The sequence below is a fragment of the Haemorhous mexicanus genome, chromosome 7 (genome assembly GCF_027477595.1).
Source record: "Haemorhous mexicanus isolate bHaeMex1 chromosome 7, bHaeMex1.pri, whole genome shotgun sequence".
Taxonomy (NCBI): domain Eukaryota; kingdom Metazoa; phylum Chordata; class Aves; order Passeriformes; family Fringillidae; genus Haemorhous; species Haemorhous mexicanus.
Genome location: NC_082347.1, coordinates 18,687,635 through 18,708,864, shown reverse-complemented (window position 1 = coordinate 18,708,864; position 21,230 = coordinate 18,687,635). Strand labels below are relative to the sequence as shown.

The following is a 21,230-nucleotide window of genomic DNA, read 5'->3' as shown; positions in this document are numbered from 1 at the left end:
TTTACTAGGGAGCTGGGAGAACCTTATGTTTTCTATAAAATAACTGCTGCTGCATTAGCACTTTGCAGCTCTGGAGTGCAGGATAGCTGAAAAATCAAGTAGAAGAAGATGGGCTGCAGTATTATTTGGGCAAGAACACAGGATTTAAAGCCATTTGGACTTCATAGATCAGCTGTAAGTTACCTCAAAATCTCATTTTATGGGCTCAGATAGTAATTGATTACCAGTGTCTGGTCATCACATAGTTTCAGCTGATGAAACTGTTGAAACTAATTGGGTAATGTTGATCCCCGTTCAAAGCAGGGAAAACAAACATTATCACAGTTTGACATTATTAAGAGATTTGTTTTCAATCTTCTGCCAACAGAGTAAGCTGGGACACAGAGCTTATCCTGTAATAAAAACCAGGAATTCTTGCCATGCCTGGTTTCTGTGGTGGCTGGAATGCTACGGCCCTAATGTGCAGCAGGTGACAATAGAAGAGGCTCAGTTTGACCCTTGTCACTTGTATCAGTTAGACGATAGAGTTACTTTGGGTTGTATTTTTCTGTGTGTGTGAGCCTGCTAAGTTAGAGCCAGTATCAGATCACTGTGCATTTGTTACTATTCTGTATAAATACACACATTATTGTTGCACTGCAGATGCTAAAGGGAAAGTTCACACTTTCTCTCCCTCTTCGATCCCAGCCAACCACAACGACGAGCTGCGCCTGACGTTCCCTGTCCGGGACGGCGTTGTCCTGGAGCCCTTCCGGCTGGAGCACAACCTGGCTGTCAGCAACCACGTCTTTCACCTGCGGCCCACCGTGCACCAGACTCTGATGTGGAGGTAAGCTCAGCCCTGCTGCAAGGGAGTCAGGCATTCCCTAAGGGAGGAGTGGCAGGCTACAGGCACTGCTCTTAGGTTTGCCAGGAATTTCACTTCAGAAATTGTAGCCTGCATAGGAAGAATGTCCTTCCAACTCGCAGGCACTCTCACCTGTCATTTTCCTGAGACAACACGTTCTAAAATGCTTTACAGGTATTGCATGTCCTTTCTGATAGGTCATTGCATGCAGTGTCTGAAAAACCACTGCAACCATTGCATCCTTTCTGCTCTGGGTGGAACAGGAGTGGGATTGTCCCTGACCCACACCACTACAAACTTCCATGTGGGAATCTGAAGTCCCAGAGGTGCTTTGTGACGTCTGAAATGTTTGATGCAAGAGTAGCTCTGCAGGGCTCTTGGAGTTTATGCCTAAATTAAATAGTGCAGAGTTATCTGATAATGAAGAAATAACCCACTAAGAGTAAGGACCCAATTTAGAGGCTTAGTAAAATCGTTTTGAAAGACAAGTGCTTGAATCCTCCAAACGTCACAAGTAAACTTCCTAAATTCCCCTATTCTCTGACTCCACAAGTAAGCACAGCTCAGAAATGTGAGAGCATAGCTTTCCTCATACAAAGGCTTCTGGTTTTCACTTACAGCAAAATCTCATTTCCAGCAGAGAGGAATATTTTTCCTTGGTGGTACTTTCTTGTATTTTATGTAGATCTGTATAAGTGATTCTGGGGTATGTTTTGGTTGCACCATGTTCATGGAAGGACCTTAGATCAAATGACAATCAGGGCCTTAATTTTTTCTTAGATTTATATATTTTCAAATACTACAGAATAATTTTGTCTCCTGGTTTGGTTTTTCTCAGAAAGCATCTCTGTGTTTATCCTGGCTGAGGCAGGATAAACCCTGCATTGTCTGAGCCTTTCTGTGTGTATTGAGGAGGCTGGTTAGTTGCTTGGGATCTCACATCAAAGTTGCTCACAGGTGTAACTTCAGAGGTTTTTTTTTCCTGTGAGAATCTTCTTCCCTTTCACTGGATTCCACTGGAGACTTGTGTTTTCCTGGTGTGGAGAGTGTGAGGTGGGCAGAGAGATGCGCTCACTTCCCTGGCCCGGGACAGACTCTGGCTCTAAAGCTGAGGCTTGATGCAGGATGCAGGACTCCTTGCTACCGCAGTGCCCCTGTGCCCTGAGGGAGCCTGGGGGTTGGGAGGGAGGGAGATTGCAGGCAGACCACATCCAATAATTAACACCTAACTCTGAGGTCAGTTATTGCTTACTTGCATTTCATTATCATGGAGTACTCGCAGCACAGGGAGTTTTGGCAGTTATTTGCCAGTTCTTATTAATAAGTAATCACTACTGGGGATTGTGCTGGCTCATTCAGTAGATTTATAGCGCTGCACTGAGGCATGAGGCTGTTTCTTAATATCTCTTCTCTCTTTCTTCCTTCACTCACCAAACACATAGCCTTTATTTAAACTTATTTTAATGAAGACTCATAGGTAAACTGTGCTCAGGTCTGCTGTTTTGAAAAGCCTGTTAACAGTGGGGAGAACGGATAGTCCTGTAATGAAGTCATTTCACATTAAGCTCAGGACTGGATGGATGCCAGAAAAATGAATTAGTCACATGTGTGGATGGATTTTGGTTTTTATAGAGAATGGTGGAACCGAGCCAATTCTCAATATTTTTCTGCTAGTTAAAATATTCGGCAGAACCTCTCACGTGTACACCCATAATGAATAGTAATGCAGGTATGTTTCTCCCCATGGGAACCTTTCATGGTTACGAGAAACAGAAAGGTTGAAGGCAGGGAAAAAGTCTCCTTGAAGCTGGTTCAGTGTTCACACTGCCGTGCTGTTAACAATGTCCCATGGTGGAGACGCTGTGTGCTGAGGACACGGGGCTCTCCTGAGGTCTGTCACCACTGTGACACTCAGCAGGCCTGCTCACCTCGCCTGCTTGCCTTGTATATCAGAGCTACCAAGGCTTGCTTCCCTCCAGGACCACTGTGCTGTGCTCTCCTGAGGTAAGAAACTGAGTGGAACTTGCAGAGTGAGCTTTCACAAAATGGTTAATAAAACAATGAAAAAAGCCTGAAAAGACTTCATGGGGATGGCTTATGTTGAAAGGTCGGGTAATTTGTATTCTATAACTTTCTTTTTAAAAAACCCACATGTTTGTGTCCACTGCTAAATCTTGATGTTTTGGAATCCAGAAAAGATGATGTTGAGTCAGATTGAAGTCTTTGTAAGGAAAATGGCAATTAGGGTGTTAATCTCCTGAATGAGCTGCTCCTCTTGGATCTTACAAAGATATCTTCTTTCAGGCAACATAAGATTGTTCAGGAACGTAGATTTTAAAGTTAGCACAATAAACTTTGAGCTGTCTTTTGCTGTCAAGAACAGCAGAATTCTGACATTTCAGTTCAGTTTTCTGTGTTCTTTTAAATTTCTTCTTGAAATTACTCATTCCTAACACAAGGTTAACATACATTTATGAAACTAAAGTCATAGTCTCTACCCACTTAATTTTTAATTAACTTAATCTCAGCCTTTTCATTTTTTGAAGGTGTTATAGAACTAATTTCTGAGGAGCTAAATAGTGAGTGGAAGTTATTATAGGGGAGGTGGGAGGAATTCATGCCCTGAAAGAAGGTCTAAATTGGATAGATTTAGTCCACAGCCATGTTAATTTAGAATGACAGAAGCTGATTTTGGTGGGGAGTAAGATATAGGGGCCATTTTATCTTAGTTGATTTACTTGTTCTAAGTCAGGATTAGCTGCATTTGTATTTTGTCTGACCTGCATTCATTCAAATGCTTGAGTGCTCTGAGGTAGTGAAGAATCCAGACTTCCAGCACAACCTTTGCAGCATGTTGCTTCCCCTTTCTTAACTCCTAACACAGGAAGGACCTACCCGCTGTTGACATTCTTCTTTCTGCAGGATCACTCCATGGTCTGGGTTTGCAAAGAGGTTGGAGTTTCCTTGAGAAGTCCTTTATAAGTGTAAAATAGGAACAACCTGGGGGCATGCTGGCATCGTTAATTCATCATTACTTGCTTTTGTTCAGGGCTTTTATGAAGGAAGTATGTTATATTCTTAATGGCAATAATTCAAGAAAAATAATCCGATTGATCAAGAAAAATGTTCCTAGCATAAAAACCACCACCCTATGCAGTGTGAAAGCAAAATTAAAGGAAGATTTATTGGATGTTGTGCAGGTCTGACTTGGAATTGCAGTTTAAGTGCTATCACCATGAAGACAGACAAATGAACACAAACTGGCCAGCTTCAGTCCAGGTCAGCGTTAATGCAACCCCGCTTACCATCGAACGTGGTGACAACAAGACATCTCATAAACCTCTGCACCTAAAGCACGTCTGCCAGCCAGGGAGAAACACCATTCAGATTACAGTCACAGCGTGCTGTTGTGTAAGTACACCGAGCCCAGGGCTGCAGCTGCTGATGCTGACTCTGCTATTTACAGCAGTTTGCAAATGTTGCCTTAGCTGGAAGAGCCTTACTCTCATTTTTTTTATGCCTCTTTCTGGTAAGGTTTTTACTTAATGATGTTGACACAGAGTGCTAATATGGAAATTTTTGCTGCTTAATTGTTGCAGAATGTAGTGGCGTCCTTCCAATGTCTCTGACAAGGTTCATGGTCTAGGGGAGGCAATTTTATGTCCGACCTTCTCATGTGTGCCTGTGTAACAAGGGGCTGGCTGAAGTCTTTTGATGTAGAAGTAGATGATTGCAATGAAGACTGTTGATGGTACTAATTTCATTTACACAGTGTATTAAACGGTCTTTGGTTTGTTGTGAAAACATCAACATTGGTGCTGGTGATGAATTTTCAGTACCTTTTCAGATGAAAAACTCATATTCAAAGATGCAATCTAGACCATTCAGCTTTCCCCTTTCTCCTTTTCCATGGGTTAGTTACTCTCGGGGATGAGTACTGTATTTTTAATGCAGACTGTTCTGCAAATCCAGTCAGAGCTTCTGACTGCTCTCTTGTCACTGACAATAAAGCAAGCTGCTAGCTCTCACAAGGTCATGGTGTGAGGCACTTTGACAAGAAGCCATCCACCCATTTTTCTTTACTTCACACGGATGTTTCCCTGCATAATGTCATTTATCTGGTGGCAAAGAGCAGGGGGCAGCATCCTGTGAATCCACAATGAGCTCTGTGTTGGGTAAGAAGATTCAGCTGATTCCAGGCACATCAGCTGCAAATTGTTTTCACAACTTCCAACGTAGTCTGAGGGCAGGCAGGTAGGCTAGGCTGTCCAGGGTTTTAAAAATAAACTCTGAAGTCAGAGATTTATATGTCAGCTGTACGTATACTGAATATTAAGGAGGGAGAAAATGCAGAAAATCCTTGCTTTTTTAAAGCTCTTCTATACATTTAGCATGGAGCAACTGCACAGTGTGCAGAATATCCATAAGTGAGCATGTGTGCTCAGCAGAGCAGAACCAGCTTTTATGTTTAAGCCTCAGGCTCTCACAGAAACTGTGTCCAAGGGAAGAGTGCAGCTGGGAGTGCATTTAACACTCCCAAACATTTAACCTGTGTGTTGGGTTCTCTTCCTAACAAAAGGTGTTTCCTTGCAGTCGCACTTGTTCGTGTTGCAGTTGGTGCACCGGCCATCGGTTCGCTCCGTACTCCAAGGTCTACTAAAGAAACGCCTCCTCCCAGCAGAACATTGTATCACCAAGAGTGAGTATGCCTCTTGTGGGGATGATGATTTCCCAGAATGTCTATGTTCAGTTGTGATAAGCTATCTTTACACCAGATTTACTTTTGTTTGCTGATAACCTTAAGCTGTACTTAAGGAATTTGCAGAAAATGATGTGGATAGATGAATGGCTATTTGGGTGGAGGTAAAAAAGTTTCAAGGACACAAGCTTAGTTACTAAAGAGGACTGTCCTATTCTAGAATAATCTCTCTGGTTTTCCCCCCATATTTGTCTTTGACTCACCAATAAAGAAAGATTATTTTTTTATTTAACTAGGGCTGCTTTTGGTGCTTGTATGACACTTAATTTGATTAAGAATATAGCTGATATGCATGTGTGATGGTTTTTCAGTTCAGGAGAATGTTCTAAATTACTCAGAAGACACCTGTGTGGGCATATTGTTCATTCAATTGTCCCTTAGATGTTGAAGTCATTTCTTAAATGTTGAAGAAATTTCAGATTTCTGTGTTACACTTGTGCTTTCTCACCTTCTTCCCAAACAGTCAAGAGGAACTTCAGCAGCGTAGCAGCTTCCTCTGGCAATGCAACACTAAATGGGGAAGATGGTGTGGAGCAGACTGCTATCAAAGTGTCTCTCAAGTGTCCAATCACATTCCGGCGGATCCAGCTCCCAGCCAGGGGTCACGACTGCAAGCATGTACAAGTGAGTGGGTGCCAGTGCCTGGCAGGGCTCCCTCAGCCACGTATTGGTACAGTGCCTTCAGTGTGGGAGCACCTAATACAAGGCATTTGTGTCTGTAAGCCTCAATAGTTAACTTAATAGTTAAGTATGATGTTTAATGTAGAGGAGAAAAGTAAGCTGTTTGGTTTAGCTCTGGTGCTAGGAGGCTTTTTTCATGTCAGTTTTACTTTTGTCTAACTACTTCATTTAATACAGTATTTTCCTTTTGTTTCCTTTTGTTTTGTCTGGTTTGTTTTTTTTCCTTTTTTGTTTTTTTCTGATACCTAGTGCTTTGATCTGGAATCTTACTTGCAACTGAACTGTGAAAGAGGAACTTGGCGGTGTCCAGTATGCAAGTAAGTGCATCCATACAACATAAAATGCAGTTGTACACAATTTGACCAAATTCAGATCATATTTAACATCCTGAAGGAGAGAAGAAGAAAGTTCTAGGAAATAAGGTTATATATCACATTTACTTAAAGAGCATAAAGTCTGATGAAAATTCCTGCAATATTTTACCACCCTGGATTATTAGAAATTTAAAAACATATAACAAGATATTTCCTCACAAGATTTCATTACAGATCATCCATGGGTTGTGCAGGGTTCAAAAGACATTCAAATATTTACATTGATAAGGTAGATAGCTGCAATCCAGAATAAGGCTAATTTAAAAAAAAAAGGTAAAAGATTTCCAAGGAGCAAAATCTGGAGTTGTTGCTTAGAGAAAAAGAGGTATGGATATCTTGGTATAATTTCAAGCTAATGTTTTGACAAATGAGTTAGTGCACTGCAGAAAAAATGGAAGAAGAACTTGGAAGTGGTTATGGACTGTCCATCCTTGTGTTTAACTGGGCAGAAAACCCAGTGGAACATCTGCAGGCCAGTTCAGTGTCTGTCACCTCCTATTCTCCGTGCACAGGGTTGGGAGCAGGCTCCAGCCTCAGCTAGCGAGCCAGGGCTCTTCAGCTCCAGCAGCTGTGGCTGTAACAGCTGGCCCTGGCTCTGCACAAGTGTCCTGTCGGGTCATTGCTCTGCTAGCCAGTGTTAGGTACAAACAGCAGTGGGGATTGCCCATTCTGGCTGTTCTGAGGACATGGCAGGCTGGAGACGAGCTTGTTTCCATTACTGTCCATGGCTGATCTCTGCCCTAACACACAAGTGCTTTCTCCAAACTGCCCAGATCTGTTCTGTCTTCTATATTTGGCTAAAAATATAATGAGAGTTGGTTATCTTGCCTTCTTAATTCATGTATTCACGCATCTAGGCTAAATTTTTGTCCTCTGTCTCTGAGCATGAGCACCTGCATTCAGATCTAAGTGTCTACATAGCTAAATCATTTCCAGTTTTGTTTTGTTCTGTCCCCATCTGTGCTGATCTTGAGTAGCTGTAACACTTAGTTGCTTTGCAGCCATAGTACTGTGGACTTCGAAAAAAGAGAAAGATCTAATTTTAAAAAAATAGTGCTAACTGAACAGATGTTCACAGGAGAGATCTGCTATGTTTGAAAATCCTTCAAATTTGCAATGTATTTCACTAACAAAATTACTTAAAGAATGTGAACAGCTTGTGGACACACACAAGTAGATGTATCCTTATCTCATCTATTTGATGTAAATATACTGGTAATGTAGATGTAGAACTAAAACTGTTTCCTCAAATCATTCTTTCCCTTGCAATATTCTAACATGAAATTTGTTGTGGTTTTTGTTTTTTTTTTTTTTACTTTTTAGTAAAACTGCTCTCTTGGAGGGCTTGGAGGTTGACCAGTATATGTGGGGTATTCTGAACGCCATACAAAAGTAAGTGATCTCCCTCCTGATATCCAATGGGAGTTATGGTAATGAGTACTGAGATAGTCACACACAGTAGATCTTGGTGATTGAACTTCAATATTCCATTGCATGGCACCTTGGGCGAGCAGGTGACAGTGAATCAGTTTCCATCTTCTTTGTAGATACTGTTTGGATTATCTCTTAATGGCAGCCTCACCAATGAAGGAGGGAAGAGCCAGAATGGAGGATTAAACGCTTTCTTGTATTTACAAGCAGTCCCTCTGATTCAGAGGTGGCAAACCACATTGATATGTTTGGATTTCATTGTGTGGATAAACATAGAAATGTGTTCTCATGGTTGCCTTTTTTTAAGTTTGCTTTCTGCACACTCTTGAGGAGTAAATGATCTTAATGTTGCATTACACCAGAGCATTTCAGAACATTGGTTACCATGCAGATTCTTATGGAAACTTCAGCAGAATTATTTTAAAATATTGAACTACATGCTAAATTTTCACATTATTTTACAGCTCCGAGTTTGAAGAAGTTACCATTGATCCAACTTGCAGTTGGAGGCCAGTCCCTATAAAGTCAGATATTCACATCAAAGATGACCCAGATGGCATTCCCTCAAAAAGATTTAAGACAATGAGTCCAAGCCAGATGATCATGCCAAATGTAATGGAGATGATTGCAGCTTTGGGTCCTGGCCCGTCACCTTACCCATCCCTACCCCCTCCTCCAGGAGGCAACAACTCCACTGAATATGGTAACCAAGGTTAGTTCTATGGCTTTGTGCACCCAGCTGCTCACTCTAGCACTCAGTGGTTTAGTCAGCCTTGTGATTCAGGTGTGTCAGTGCATCCTCTCAGAGTGATGCATGGGGACAGCAAATGATATGGCTGCAATTCTGAAGTTCTGTGTAAGTCTTTTCAGTTAAGACTCACCTGTTCAATGGAATGTATATTTTAGTAAGTATTATATTTTAGTTATATATTGTAGTATTTAATTATTTTATTTAATATTTTAAGTATTTGGTGCTTGTCATATTCATAGTCACGCAGCCCTCCCTGAATCAAGAATCATTGTATGTTACCTTCTATATTCATGGCCTGTCATAATAGACATATTTCTGCTTTTTTTTTCTGTGCATTTTCCTTCTGTTCCACTCTCAAGTGAAAACATCTGATACTACATAAGTAGGAAACCTGACCCATTAACCCTGCTACTTGGGCCACTAGGTTAAATTGTGGCCAGGTGAGTGACATTCCATAGGCCCCCAGAAAAGGGACAATTTGTAAAGAGCTTTTAGCTGCTTTGCAAACACCTTGGCATTAGAAAATTACTTTTGAGTTCCTCTGCCCATGTGCTACCAGATTGAGGAACAGGGAACTAAATGCAGGCAATGGAGATAGGCTTTCAAATTACTGGTATGTTGTGAATAACTCAGTTATAGTGGCAATTCTGAAAACATGAAACCAGAGACTGTTTCTTTTGCAAGTAACATGATATGAGTCAGTTCAGCTCTGGGAAAAGACCAACTGTTCACACTATCAGAATCCCCAAATTGATTACAAGGTGATACATGTGCTTTTTGCAGGCGTTGAATAAAAATATAGATTGCATGCAAAATACGGTTAATTTGCTCCAGTGACTGCAAAACTGATGACAGATGATAAAACTTACAAGGTTTTCAAACAGATGAATGATTACTATAACAAAGCCAAGAGCACTGAATCACATATTTTTCCCCCATTTAGTAGGAGTGAAGTGCAGTCAGAGCCTGAGAACAGAGCTGTCTATTCCTCACCATATTTCCAGCTCATACTCAGGAGCAGACAGGATAGCCACGTCACATGTGGGGTTTAGGCTTTGTGTGAGCATTGCTGCCTAGACTGTTATTTTGCTGCCTTCCCCTATGGGTCCTGTAGCAGAGGTAGTCACTGCTCCTTGGAGCCCTGAGTCCCCACTGCTCTCCTGTTTTGCCCTGCAACAGGGATGTCAGCACAGTGTGCCAGATTATCCTAAATGTCTGACAGGTCACTCCCTCAGCACGTGGCATTACTCTTGCTGCAGAGAGGGGCTTACTGCTGCATGGCTGTAAGTCCCTGGGCATGATGCCTTGTATCTTTATTCTCCATCAATACGTGCTCTGAAACTTAGTGATTGCAATTACATAATGTCCTCTGATTAACAGTTCTTCAGAGCAATGTAGTAGTAGTATTACTACTGTGGTTTATGTTTGTTTATTTGGGTTTGACAGGAAGCATACTGGAGTTTAATTTGCAAACGTAACAAATATTCAGTACTACAACACCACATTCCAGCTGCCTGCTAATTAATTATTCCTGATGCAAGGCAAGACCAGCTATGTTCTGTGAGACTCATCCAGTTTGCAGATTAACAAAATGAGAATTAGTAAGGCTCTGCAGTATTTACATGATTGATCAAAGTCCTGACATCTTTGAGAAGTACTCTTACATGGCTAATGACTACTATTCCTCCAAGATTAAACTTCTGCTTGTGAAGCTGTGCTAAAGAGCAAATGATGCAACTACTTCAGTTTGTCAAACTCCCTTCTTGAGTTGAATATTTAAAACTGTGGTACTTCTTCTGACACACTGCAGGCTCTCTGTGCAAGCTCCAAAGCTGTTCTGTTATTTCAGAGCTCAGTATCATCCACTTCAGTTGCTTGTATGAAGTAGGTGAATGGTTTTAGTTCACTTTCTGCTGTTCATAGCAAATAAGCCACTAGAGTTAATATCTGAGTTAGAAGTGTTAAGAGAGGAATCTTGACAAAAAATATGAAGAGTAAAATCCCTGTATTGGGATACCTGCTTGCTTTAGAATTCAGGACATCCTGGGCTGAGGTGGGCTTGATCCCTATGGACAGTGGTCGCAGAGTACTTGTCCTGCAGAGCAGCAGGGGACTCCAGGCCTGCTTCAAGATGTGTGTGTAAATCCAGTCAGTCAAGTGAATTTTGTGAGTTTTTTGGGAGCCCCAATTAGATAAGAACACCTCTTCTATACCTTTTATGAAGGGATAGAGTAGAGGCTGTGCTATGAACTGGTGTTGTGGCACCTTGCAGATTCACTTCTGTCAATTACTTTAATCGGAAGCTGAAGCAATGCTACAGTCTTACTGAGTGTGTAGAAGCACGGCCATAAATAACACAGGTGTCCTATAAATAATATGAGACTTGAGCAGTCAGTCTCAGTTACACTGAGATGCTTCCAGATACAAATATCCCATAGAATTTAATATCCTGTTTACTTCTCGGCATGGTTAAGTTTATGTGGTGACTTGGCAATAGTTTTTCAAAATGTCAGCAGTTTTCAATTAGTTCCAACACATAAATGAATTATTGCAGCAGCCAGTGTTTGGAAACCAAGTGCCCTGTCCCCATTCACTCAGCACTGGGGACACAGCTTTGTCAAGTTCAGTGTCACAGCTCCCTATGCTGTGCAGGGAGGGCATCAAATCACACAGCTCCTGCAAGATACTCGGAGAGATCAACCTTGGAAACAAATCACATCTGTTTCTCTTTCAGGCAACAGTTACCAAGGTCATGGCAATTTTGACTTCCCGCATGGGAATCCTGGTGGCACATCTATGAATGACTTCATGCATGGGCCACAGCTGTCACATCCCCCAGACATGCCGAGCAGCATGGCAGCTCTCGACAAACCTCTCAGTCACCCCATGCAGGAATCTGTAAGTAATGGTGCTGGGCACGTAGATTCTCCTTGGTGGGGGTAAGGAGCTCTCATCCAGCCGATGGACTCACCTTATGAACTGCTTGTACTTTCTGTGCGTTCCTCGCCTGGGAAGTTGGTGAAATAGAGTAGTCTTGAGAAATGCCGGAAATGCCAATTTATAGTTTCTGGCCATTTTGAGTTTTTGGAGAAGCATTTCTGCACTTTTGAATTGTCATTTAAGCTTGTTTATCTGAAAGAAAGAACCTGGCTCAGTGTGCTTGTATTAATCATTGTGCTTTGCTCTGACACATGAAAAAAAAATGTACTTCATTCTCTAGGCCAGCAGGACTGTGAATATCCATCTCCAAGAGACAGCTTGTTAAAGCAAGATATTGGATGACTTCAGAGCAGGGACAATATCTTCCCTGGCTTTTTCTCTGAGGGCAAAATTTGCATCAAAGCATTTTGAGGGGGAATTCTACTCAAGTAGCATGAAAGGCACTTTTAAACTTTTGGTAATAGGACAAGCTTGCAGATTTCAAGGAGAGACACTGCCACTGGTCTGAAAATATCAGTGTAAGAGACTGAAAAATAGAGGTTACTCAGGTCTCAGATGGTGAGGCAGAACTGTGTATTGGAAAAGCAGCTTGCTCAGAGCACTGAGTTTTCTATACAGAACTTTATATATCTCCAGAAAATGCAGTACTGCAGCAACTAGGTGATAGAAAAGCTACCAGCAGCATTTAGCTCTTAGGCATGGTTAGTCATCTATTTTAACTCTGTGTGTGGGGTGTGTATACATCCTTTTATGTTCATTTAAGTTGCAGAGCAGGGGGTTTAAAGTGCGCTGTTACTGCACAGGAAGGATGTTTAACTTGACAAGTCATATGTGCCATGTCTTGAGTGAATCCTAGAAAGTACAATTTCAGAATGTAATGAGGAAACGTGGTAGCAGATGCTCAGCAAAAGCCTACTCAGTCAGTGTCTCCTCTAGCTGGCAGTGGGTTTTCCAAGGAGGATGGTGAGAAATAGAAGAGAGTGGAGAAAGAGTTCTTCGTATAGTTTGGAGAGAGTCCAGGTACCAAGACTGTCTGCAGAGGAAGAGTCCAGAAACTGTAATGACTTTACCACTTTACAGGCTGATAAATGAGGACAAACATGCTGCAAACGTAGCTTCACACTGGCAAATTCCGCATACACAGCACCGAGTGGTCAGAATTCTCTGCACAAGAATCAACTACACAGAATCAGAATACAGTAGTGAGAGAAAATGGGAGAACCAGCCTGAGCCACTCACAGCTGCTTTCCTTCCAATCCAAGTCACAAGGAATTATTCTTTGCTTCCCATTATCTGGCACCTGCCTCCTGACTTCATCAGGCATACCTTTGCTTTAGTTGCTGCCCTGGTGAAATTTCTGAAGTGGTAGGATATGAAGGAGTTGAATATCAAAGTGAAGAATTTGTAGCTTTCTGAAAATGGGAGTGTTTACATATAGCAGAGGTGAAAGTTCCTCAAGGCTATGCATGTTCCAGAGCTGTGGGAGTGTATCTAGGCAAATGTTAATGGACTTGCAGTTCTGTGGGCCAATCTGTAGCAAATCTAATACTTGCTTATGATAGCTGGCAATTAAAGTAAACCTTTGCCTCACTTCTCCCTCATCTATCATGCTACTCAAGCAATATCATTTGGGAATAGGAAGCAGTGCTAAAGCAGATTCCTACATTATGTCTGTGGCTGATATTCTGTAATGAGAATCAGTTTTCAGGTCTTTTAGCAGAGGAGAATTAGATTAACCTTGTCAATGTGGCTGTGCAGTTTTCCGTTCACATTTGAGGACTCTTAGTGCTCCCACACAGCCTTTTCAGTGTTATAAAATCTCTGCTTTCCTCTTTCTTTCTTATCCTCTGTCCTTTTCTCTGAAAATGAACTGTTTTACTGTAGCAGACACTCAAGAAAGGCATCTTTTAAAATCACTGTTTTTAGAGAAATACATGCCTTTTACACATTCCTAAATTGTGTAGTTGCATGTCTTTGAAGAGACACTTCATACAAAAACAACTATAAACAAATTGTGTGATTGAACCGAGGTTTTAAGATATTGCCTGTGCTCTTCTCTGGCTTTTTCTTTACTTTACACAGTTAGCAGCTTTTTGTAGTTTGCACATACTGTTCACTTTGGCCATTTACAAGGTGAGTTGGGATTGGATGTTCTGTCCTTTCAGACCTGAGGTCTCTCTTACTGGAGCTGAATGCTGCTGAGGAAGTTCCTAGCCTTCCTATTTTGAAGATTTATGTGGTGGCCCTTACACAGTGGTAGGCAGAGAAAGTTGATCCCTCCAGACATACTCTGTAGGTCACTCCAGGAAATGCAGTTATTTGCTCAACGTATTTAGGGCTGGGTAACCAGGGATGGATCAGTCAGAATTTCCTTCCCTTAACACTGCTGTTCTGCTCCTATAGAAGAAGAAAAAAATCAGGATCTGAAACATGACCAGAAGCAATATCTCTTCCTCAGCATAGAGTGTTTTGAGAGCTGTGGAGCAGCTCTCAAAACACTGCAACAGTGCAAGATTGCTACAGAACAGCTGCCACAATCATGGCAGCTCCTGTTTGTTTTCAGAAATTGTAACCACATTTTAGACAAGGGAGAATTCAGTTAGCTCTAGTTTAGTGCTTCTTGCAGACAGTGTAAGGAGTGACTGAGCAATGGATGATGACACCATAGGTTCATACACACAGGGAGGTGATATGAGCTGGTACTACTGTAAAAAGTCATTACTCTTGTTTCTATTTTCACTTTTCCTCCCTCTCAGCAAAAGTGTTACTGCAGCCATGAAGTGGTCTGGACCCAGGTACTGATGTGACTGGAAATTAATTCAGGGGCAGGGTGGGGAAATGGAGTGCATATCTACAAGATTTCACCCTGCAGACATGGCAAACAGGTGGATGGGAAAAGTGGCCAAGAACATCAGCAGGGTAGGCAGGATGGCATCTTTTAACAGTTTTGGTAGCTAACACAGCAAAACAGTTGGTAAAACTGTGACCCTCCTAATTGAGAGAGATATAAGCCATTGACTTTACCTGGTGATTCTTTTCCACTAATAATTTTGTTCAGAGACAGAAAGAATATTGCTGTGCAGTGGCAGGCCCTGTTGCTCCACATTTGTACATCTCAGCACGCCTAGAGGTCACTGTTGGGCTGTAGAGTTGTGCTGCTCTGTGCTGTAAAGCTGAAGATGTAGTTGTCTGCTCAAAGCTTTTCTTTTATAGACTGTAAATGCTTTAAGAGTGCCAAAGCTTATGCTGTTAAAAACAACTCTGGAATTATCTTACTGTGCAAGCAAAGGCAACTTTGTAACACTCTGCATAGTGAGGGTCACTGCTTTCAGAATAAAATGGTGGGAGTCGCAGGTGCGAGCTAAACATACCCAAAGTGTGCTGCTTACAATGTGTTTGCACCATAGCAAAAGTATCATCAGTTAGCTGAATGCAAATAGAAAATGTTCCCATCCTGAGCATTTTGCTTTCTCACTGAGGGGCTGGTGGAGTCAGTGGCCTAAGTCAGATGGATTTGGAATCTGCAATGGCTCTTCAAAGAATATGATTGCCCTCAGTCTTGCAATAAACAATTAGTCCCTATACACTCACTGTCTAAGGACTCAAGTGACTGTGTTATCAGCTAAATATATATTTAAATTCTTGCCTGTATAAATACAATGTAGAATTTTTAACCTGCTTATTTGTTTTGAAATCTGTCTGAGTGCACATGAATGCCTCTCCTGGTTAAAATAATTATTTATATAAATATGCCAGCATGACCCTTGCTTTATGCATTCAGGGATAAATTTAAAAGATTCTTCAATATAATCCTGTTTGGTTTTGGATTTTTCCAGCAACTGGTTTCCCACATTAACAGCACTATCATAAATTGCATTTACTTTTTGTTGTTATTATTAAGCTTTCTAATTTCCACACTTTCTGTTGCACATGTCCTCAGTAAGTGAGGAAGGAAACAGTACTATTAAGACAGACATCTGTTTATACAAGTTTTTGGGCTGCAAATTCTTTTACATTAAAGTGTGATCTGTGGGCAGATTTTGTACAAACTTACCCCTACAGTAACAACAGTGTTGGAGAATGTTTTTCAAGTAGTCAAACTGTGACCTCAATGGAGAAATGTATATCAGTACTTTTTACCAGTTACTTTAAACTCTCATATGGGATAGAAAGCCAAATGCCATGCAGGTAGAATCATTTCCACAAACCTTCATAATACCAAAGTATTGACAAGGACCTCCATGCAGCTGAGTGTGACTGTCCCAATGGATCAGTATTCAAGTTTCAGTTTTCCTAAGAGTGGTGAAAAGTATTTTAAAAATACTTGTTTCCTTAATTTTTTTTTTTTAATGGGAATAATTAAGTACATTTTGTAATAACCTCCCTTTTGCTTTCTGAAGCTGAAGGCTGAAGTTAAGATAACTTTGCAGTTTATGTGATATGAAAGGGTGAATACTGACATAGCATTTTGCTGGTTTCTGTTGGCTTGGCTGGATGAATGTCATGCTGTTGTTGTATGTATTTGTTCTTTTATTTCAGCTTCACTTTGTCCAATATGTAGCATTCCTCAAAAAATGTTTACATTTTTTGTTTCTCCATATGCCCAATTAACATGAGATATCTGATTCTGAAGCATTCAGACGCTTCTTTCTCATGGCACCAAGGTCAAGTCCCAGAGAATCCACTAGCATTAAATGTGACATGCAGCAGAAGGAAGAATTGGACTTGTGCATTTTTATTGCTTCTCTGTCATGTGAGAAAGACTTTTCCCCCATTCAGTAATAGGGTTAGGAAGACACATGTGGGTTGGTAGTTTATTCCCCACAGAAAACATAAAAAACCACTAAGCTCTTGCTAGACAATTCACCCACAGCATGAATACCAAGAGTGTGATTGTTGGCTTAGTTGAAGCTAAGGCAGTGTACTTTGCAGTCAGCAGGTGTGCAGCCACCCACAGCAGCTCAGCTCATGGTGGGGAATGTGCTTCCTGAGTGCCTTGGTTCTGTTAGCCATCAGAACCCAGAAATATCAGCAAGGAAAACCTTCAGCCTTTAACAAGGGTGTTGCATTCTGAGAAGAAAAGTAGGGAAGGAGTGGGGAAGAGCTGGTGTTTGCAAGATGTTTGTAAAGAGCTGAGACAGGAATAGGCTGCAGTGTCAGGAAGCTACTGAACAGGGGAGCTGAGCAGAAATGATGCATTTTCTCAGTTAATGAGTTTCCTGGCATGGGGGTCATTCAACCAATTCTCTGTTCATTCATAACATTTTTTAGGGCAAAAGCATCTTCCTTGCTAATGCTAAGCAGCACCCATAAGCCTCCTTCCCTCCTCTTTGTGGTGCATTGTTTTGCATCTTCATACACAGTTTTCCACATGACAAGGAAGCAAACCATCAGCACAAGTTCAATGTGTTTTTTCCCCTTGCAGACAATCTTCAAAAAGCTGAAACACTCCCTCCAGCATTGGGATATGGAGTTTCCTTTTCCAATGGCGCTTTTTTATTTCTTTTTTTTGGTTGTTGTTTGTCGATTGGTTTTGTTGGGGTTTTTTGTTGTGTGTGTCCTTTTAAAATTTATTTTGTTTATAACATGCAGTTACAGAGTCAGGCACTGCGAGCACTGTACCTTGTGGCCTCACTTTCTTTTCCTGCTTTTTTCCTCCTCCGCAGATCCCTCATCCCGGCAGCACTGATCAGTCCCATACTTCCATGCAGCAAGGTTTGCACGTCCCTCACCCCAGCAGCCAGTCAGGGCAGCCATTACATCACAGCGGGCCTCCTACCCAGCAGTCCCGGCAGCCACCCCCGGCCGCTTCTAGCAACCATCCACACAGTGACCTGACCTTTAACCCCTCCTCAGCCTTAGAGGGTCAGGCTGGTGGACAGGGAGCACCCGACATGCCGGAGCCCTCGCTGGATGTAAGTCTGTGTCATACTCTCATCTGCCTGCCATAGCGTGTGCTTCGCATCGCGCGGGAGGGCGGGGAGGGCAGGGGCCGGGACCCGCTTCCACAGCACATGCCATCCTTCATGCTTTGGTACATGGGCGCAGGTGCTGCAGCCAAGCTGACAGGGCACTCCTCACCTGCTGGGAGAACGGATGGTTCTGGTTGGAGGAGCTGCATGGTGTGCGAACCATAAGCCTCTTCCTTGCACCGAGGCAGGCATTTCGTTAGGCAGCGGCTCGGGCACGAGGCCGGGAGCCATCTCCTCCTTTCCCACCTCGGCGCTGGTTGTGCTGTGCTCTCCTGGACCCTGAAGCTGTTGCAGTGCCTGGATAGGAGGGACACAGCTGTGCGTGGTTCTGACTGAGGCCTTGCTGTGCCAAATGAGCTCTGCGCTGAACCCTGCGGCATGTCCTGGCCAGCGGGAGCGGGGTCTGTGTTGGCCCACCCTGTGACACTGTCCCTGCTCCCTGCAGCCAGAAACAGTCTTTGCCCTTCCAAACCTGCTCTTGTGGGTGGCTCAGCAGCATAAGTTCCTCCTCCCAGTACACCACACAGGAACATAAACAACATGGACATTTCCTGCCTCCTTAGCCACCATGGGAGGCAGCTCACAACAAACTGAAGGCTAGTTTTAAGGCCAAAAGTAGTCTTTGATCTCCTAACATCGATTCAGTGGAGTTGGAAGTGACTTACTTGAGGTATATCTCTCTGGTTAGCCATCTACCTCCCAAAATATAAATCCTCAGCACTAGGATTGGATTTTTGTTTGAGTCATGCATTCCTGTGTATCTTCTGTGTATCTTCTGTCTGTTCCAAAGTCTGCTGCTGCACAGTTAATTTCCTTAGAGATATGTTCGCTTCTGTGCCTTGGATTTATATCTGTATTTGCTGTTGCTGTATACTTGCATCTCCCCTCTCATACAGGAGCACTGGGCTGGCAGGTAGCCTCACAGGGGAGGGAAGGGGTTAGGGGACAGATAAAGGCTCCAGGATGCTGCAGGAGCAGTGATCAGTGAGGCAACTTCTGCTGTTTCACACAGTATGGTTGTGTGCACATCCTTTGGGAACAATAGTTCGTGTGGCAGTTAAGTTCTGAACCCTTAAGGATCCTGTCTGAGCAATACTGAAAGGTGAAATGAAAATGTCTCTTTTTTTCTTCTAATATTTAAGAAACATAGAGTATTTTGTTATGGGTCAGGCACCCATTCCTTGGTGAGAAGCAAAGTACAAAAATCTGTACACTTGCACAGTACTGTGGTTATCACTGATGAAGGATTGCTAGTTTCTTAATGGTAGGCAAGTGCTGTACAGTGTGGGAAGTAAACTTAATGGAAATACTTGTGATCCTGATCAGATGGATTATTTTAATGGGTGTCTTGTGAAACCTGGCTGAATAAAGTCCCATGCAGCAAAGCAAACAGAGCACTGTACTGTGGGCAGCTTGACCCACTCTGTACTGACACAGTCAATGTCATTCTGCAGGAATTCAGAGAGATGCAGTCTGAGGTTTAACCTGGCTTAAAGAATCCACCTCATATGGAGGCAGGCACAGACAGGGGAGATCTGCACAGGTACTTTAGACAGCAGAGACTTGAGACTGAAATCACTGGTTAGACCTCTCAATTTGCACTTCAGGAGTGCACTTCTCCAAACTCTACACTCGATCTATTTAGGGTACACTCTAAATCTGGCACATTCCTGTAGCTTCTGTCCCCATCACCCCCTCCCAGGCCCTGGCACTCCTCTCTCTTCTGTCCCTGCTCCAGCACACACTCTCAGTTCCCAGCAAGGCCTTCCTGAGGTCTCTGGTTTTCACACCAGTTGGGCAGGAGGCCAGCTGTGCTGCCTGATCCCTCTGACTGAGGGAAGCTGAGATCACCCTCACAATTTAGAAGACTTCAACTTCACATATTGAGCATATTGCTTAAAATTTCCACTCTTAAACTTTTTTAAAAACCCCCGGTTATACAAGAATGAGTCTCATAGACAATTCAAATTTTTAAGAACAAGTTGTAGGACAGATTCAATAACTTTTTTATTTCTCCACACTTGGTGGGGCTGCAGTTTTCTTTTGGACTTTTTTTTTTTCCTTTTTTGGGTTTTTTATGATATACTCATAAAAAATTAGGATAGGAGGTGAAGTACATTTAAAAGTCTCATATCTCCATACAATGACAATCGTATTTTTACCATGAATAAAATGAGGTCGTAGCTTAAGAAGAAGATTCCTTCTGGGAGATTCTGTTTATGTAAACTTGACGTTGCATTTTTTCAAAATGCTTAGAAAGCAGTAAACTTTTTTGGCATTTCATGTTTCGCTTATTGAAAAATTTGTTTATCCATATGTTAGAAGATGAAGTTTCATTTGCACAAGAGTACTAGAAACATATAAATACAGTATTTATTTGTTAAATTGAAGTGGTCAAGCTTTTGGTTTTATAATATTTGAAAACATTGAACAACTTTAATTTCTTATACCTACTATTAAGTTTGTTAAAACAGTCCATATTTTCCTGTCTTTAAAACAATGCAGAACATAAAAGGGCTTTATTACAAACTGTTCCCTGCAATTTTTTACATATGACACTTTTATATTTGCTTACGAAAGGGCAAGATGCATTATAGAGCAGAAAACATTGCCTGATGCACAATGCAGGAGTTACAATGTACTTGTCATCTGTCAGATCCAAAAGAATGTGTTGTGATGGTTTATTAATGGAAATACAAATTGAAGTCCCATAGCTATTAATTTTGATACTTTAAAGAACTGTACAGATTAGGTCATCTTCTGTTGGGTGGAGTGTTACACCTGTGACCCCTTAAAATGTCTGGAATTGCATGTAATGCTGTAGTCAAGTAAGTACTTCCAACCACTATAAACTCCTGCCACAGAAAGGAGAAGGACTCACCCAGCTGCCTTGCCACTCCTCTCTCCGTCCTCCTCCTCAATTGTTGTTTTTTTTTTCCTACTTTCCCTGATTTGTTGGTTGCTTTAACCCTGGGTGAGTTCCTTGCTCCAGGTCACTGTCCCAGAGCTTAGATCAGTGCACTGAGGAGTTACTGGGGGTGAGCAAAGGACAGGGCTGCCTCCTTCTGTAGAGTTGCAGGCTTTGGATGGCCATCAAAATGATGTGTGAGAGCCAGACCAGCCTTTGCCCATCTACCTTAAAGCTTACATATGGATTACTCAAAGTGCTTGTTTCAAACATTTATGCAGTGTTTTATAGGAAACATCCATAATGAACATTTATCCAGCAGGTTTTGTCAGCATGATGAGCCAGGCAATATGATGGGGAGGTGGACTGAGAAACCCTAACTGAGATGATAATGTAATTCACAGGTGAAAACTGAGTCACAGAGACTTTCACAAGCAATTGGATACTGCATCATCTGAGGGTGTTAGGCTTGTGACACTGCCTTCTCTTTTATTTGGATATATTGTTATGAAAACCAGATTCCACAAATGTGTGGTGTTTAATCCCTTTCTTTTCTCAGTTGTGTTT

At 42.0% G+C, this 21,230-nt stretch overlaps 1 protein-coding gene across 10 annotated transcripts in view; it reads left to right on the top strand.

The window, feature by feature from the left end:
- Positions 1-21,230, top strand: part of ZMIZ1 (zinc finger MIZ-type containing 1) — a 337,415-nt gene that overhangs the window by 311,685 nt on the left and 4,500 nt on the right. For 7 of the 10 annotated variants that reach the window (XM_059851278.1, XM_059851280.1, XM_059851277.1 and 4 more), the window contains 9 exons: positions 643-829; positions 4,048-4,258; positions 5,441-5,546; positions 6,070-6,230; positions 6,537-6,604; positions 7,985-8,053; positions 8,557-8,804; positions 11,578-11,741; positions 17,450-17,698. In XM_059851278.1, coding sequence (XP_059707261.1) covers positions 643-829; positions 4,048-4,258; positions 5,441-5,546; positions 6,070-6,230; positions 6,537-6,604; positions 7,985-8,053; positions 8,557-8,804; positions 11,578-11,741; positions 17,450-17,698 — 1,463 coding nt within the window. The remainder of the gene's footprint in view (positions 1-642; positions 830-4,047; positions 4,259-5,440; positions 5,547-6,069; positions 6,231-6,536; positions 6,605-7,984; positions 8,054-8,556; positions 8,805-11,577; positions 11,742-17,449; positions 17,699-21,230) is intronic. The other 3 variants (XM_059851284.1, XM_059851281.1, XM_059851282.1) reach the window with 2 other exon arrangements.